The 1893-nt window shown below is 63.7% G+C and overlaps 1 protein-coding gene across 1 annotated transcript in view; it reads left to right on the top strand.

Annotated features, from left to right (window-relative positions):
* The first annotated feature begins 6 nt into the window (after positions 1–6).
* The window catches only part of ECE2 (endothelin converting enzyme 2), a 19091-nt gene continuing 17204 nt past the window's right edge, over positions 7–1893 (top strand). The window contains exon 1 of the mRNA XM_006017112.3: positions 7–44. Within this exon, the coding sequence (XP_006017174.1) occupies positions 12–44 (33 nt within the window). The 5' untranslated portion in view covers positions 7–11. The remainder of the gene's footprint in view (positions 45–1893) is intronic.

Below are 1893 nucleotides of genomic sequence, written 5' to 3'. Positions count from 1 at the left end.
GCGGCTCCACCATGAATGTAGCGCTCCACGACCTCGGCACCAGCGTGAGTAGCGCCCGCCGCACCGGGCTGGCACGGCCCCCTCCCCATCATAGAGATGGGGCTAGAACAGCCCCCACCAGATCGGGCTAGCACTGCCCCCTCCCCACCGCAGAGATGGGGCTGGCACTGCCCCTCCAGGGGCTGGGAAGGAAGGGAGCTGGGGATGCCCAGGCTGGGGAGGGGGCGGGTTAGGATGGATGCATCCCTGCCCTCCAGCTGGGGGCAGGGGCTTCTAGCTCTTCTCTGCAGGCTGCATCCATCAGGGTATGGGTCTGGGGACCGGCAGGAGAGGGGCTGTGATGTCTCTGCCCCCCTCCCCCAGCTGTCACGGCCCTGATTCCCCCTCTCCAGCAAGGGCACTCACCCTGGCAGGCCTGGAGAGGCTCTTGAGGGAGGGAGCGGGGGGCACCCCAAAGATCCCAGGAAACCCCCCCCCAAATCGTCCTTTGGCTGCAACAGCCTCTCAGAAGAGCGGGGGTGGGGGACAGGGAAGTCTGGGAGCAGTCAGCCCTGCCTCCCTGCATCCAGGCAGCCTGATCGCACGCCCACTCAGCTGGGCCCCCTGCCCCTCACCCTGCCCTGTGACTCAGCGCCCCCCTGCTGCCCTGGCCCTCTTTTTCCTGGCCTCATCCTGCCCTGCAGGCCTTGTGCATCCGCTCCAGTGCTGAGCACACAGGTTCCTCTCTCCTTGGGGATGTCAGAGGCCCCAGGGGCTGATGCAGCAGCACTGGGACTCCCCAGGCAGCTGCTCCAGAGAGGGAGGGAAGGGGGAGGAGGACACACAGGCTGCAGGCCAGCTGGGACCCGAGCAGAGGAGCAGCCCTGCCTGGCAGGGGACCACCGACTGGGGTCCCCGAGCTGGTTTCCTGCTTACCTGGCAAGAACCCTGCGTAGGTGCAGGCCTCAGGCGGGGTGGGTCTGGCACCCTTCAGAGCGCTGGTGGCCCAGCATTGGTAGGGAACAGGCTTCTCTTCCCACATCCATCTCCTCTCAAGCCCCGTCAGGGCCAGTCTGGGGGATGCCAGGGGCTGGGGTCCAAGGAGGTTGCACTGCCCTGACAATGCACCCCTGCAGCACCTCACCGCCTCCAGGAGCCAGTTCTAGCTACCCAGGGGCAGGAGGGGGACCTTGGCATGGGAGAACCAACCCCTACATGCAGGTCCAGGGCTGCCCACGCAGCTCCCCACAGGGTGCTTAAGCTAATCAGTCACCAGGGCCCTTGTAGCTTGGTGGGGAGGGGGCTCCTGCTGGGGGGTGGGAGCCAATTCTGGGGTGTTGGGGGGGAGAGGAAGCCCCACAGATGGTTTCCCTGAGAGATGGGGCTCCCTGAAGTGGGGGGCGGCGGGTGGGGGAATCCCAGGCGCCATGTGGCTGCCAGGCTCAGACGTACTCACAGATGCCAGCAGCATCAGGCATCCTCCCTGTGAGGGATTTCCCGCCAAATGTTGGATTTTGAATAGGCTTGAACCTGCTCCAGGAGTTGGCAGTGCCCTGGGGAGCCCCCTGGCAGCATAGCACCTCCTGGCAGGCTCTGGGTGCAGATCTCTCCCTCACTGGGGCTTTAACATCCCCCACAAAGCCTCATGCCAGCTCTTGCAGCCCTGAAGGAAACCCAAAAAACATGACCCTGAGTTAAACCAGCCCTGCAGCATCTTCCTGAGTCTGCAGACAGCCTCAGACAAGAGCTGCAAAGCCTCTCACCGGCTGGGTGTTGACTCTGAAACCTAATGACAGCCAGCCAGGTTGATTTGAAAGCTGTTTCACTATTGGCCAGTTCAGGAAAAGCATCCACCGCAGCCTGCCCGCTAGTAAGATCTGCCAGGCCCATTAGCACAGTCAGTGCAAACTCCAC

Source organism: Alligator sinensis, unplaced genomic scaffold, assembly GCF_000455745.1.
Source record: "Alligator sinensis unplaced genomic scaffold, ASM45574v1 scaffold301_2, whole genome shotgun sequence".
NCBI classification, from domain to species: domain Eukaryota; kingdom Metazoa; phylum Chordata; order Crocodylia; family Alligatoridae; genus Alligator; species Alligator sinensis.
This window is presented reverse-complemented; position numbering and strand designations above follow the sequence as displayed.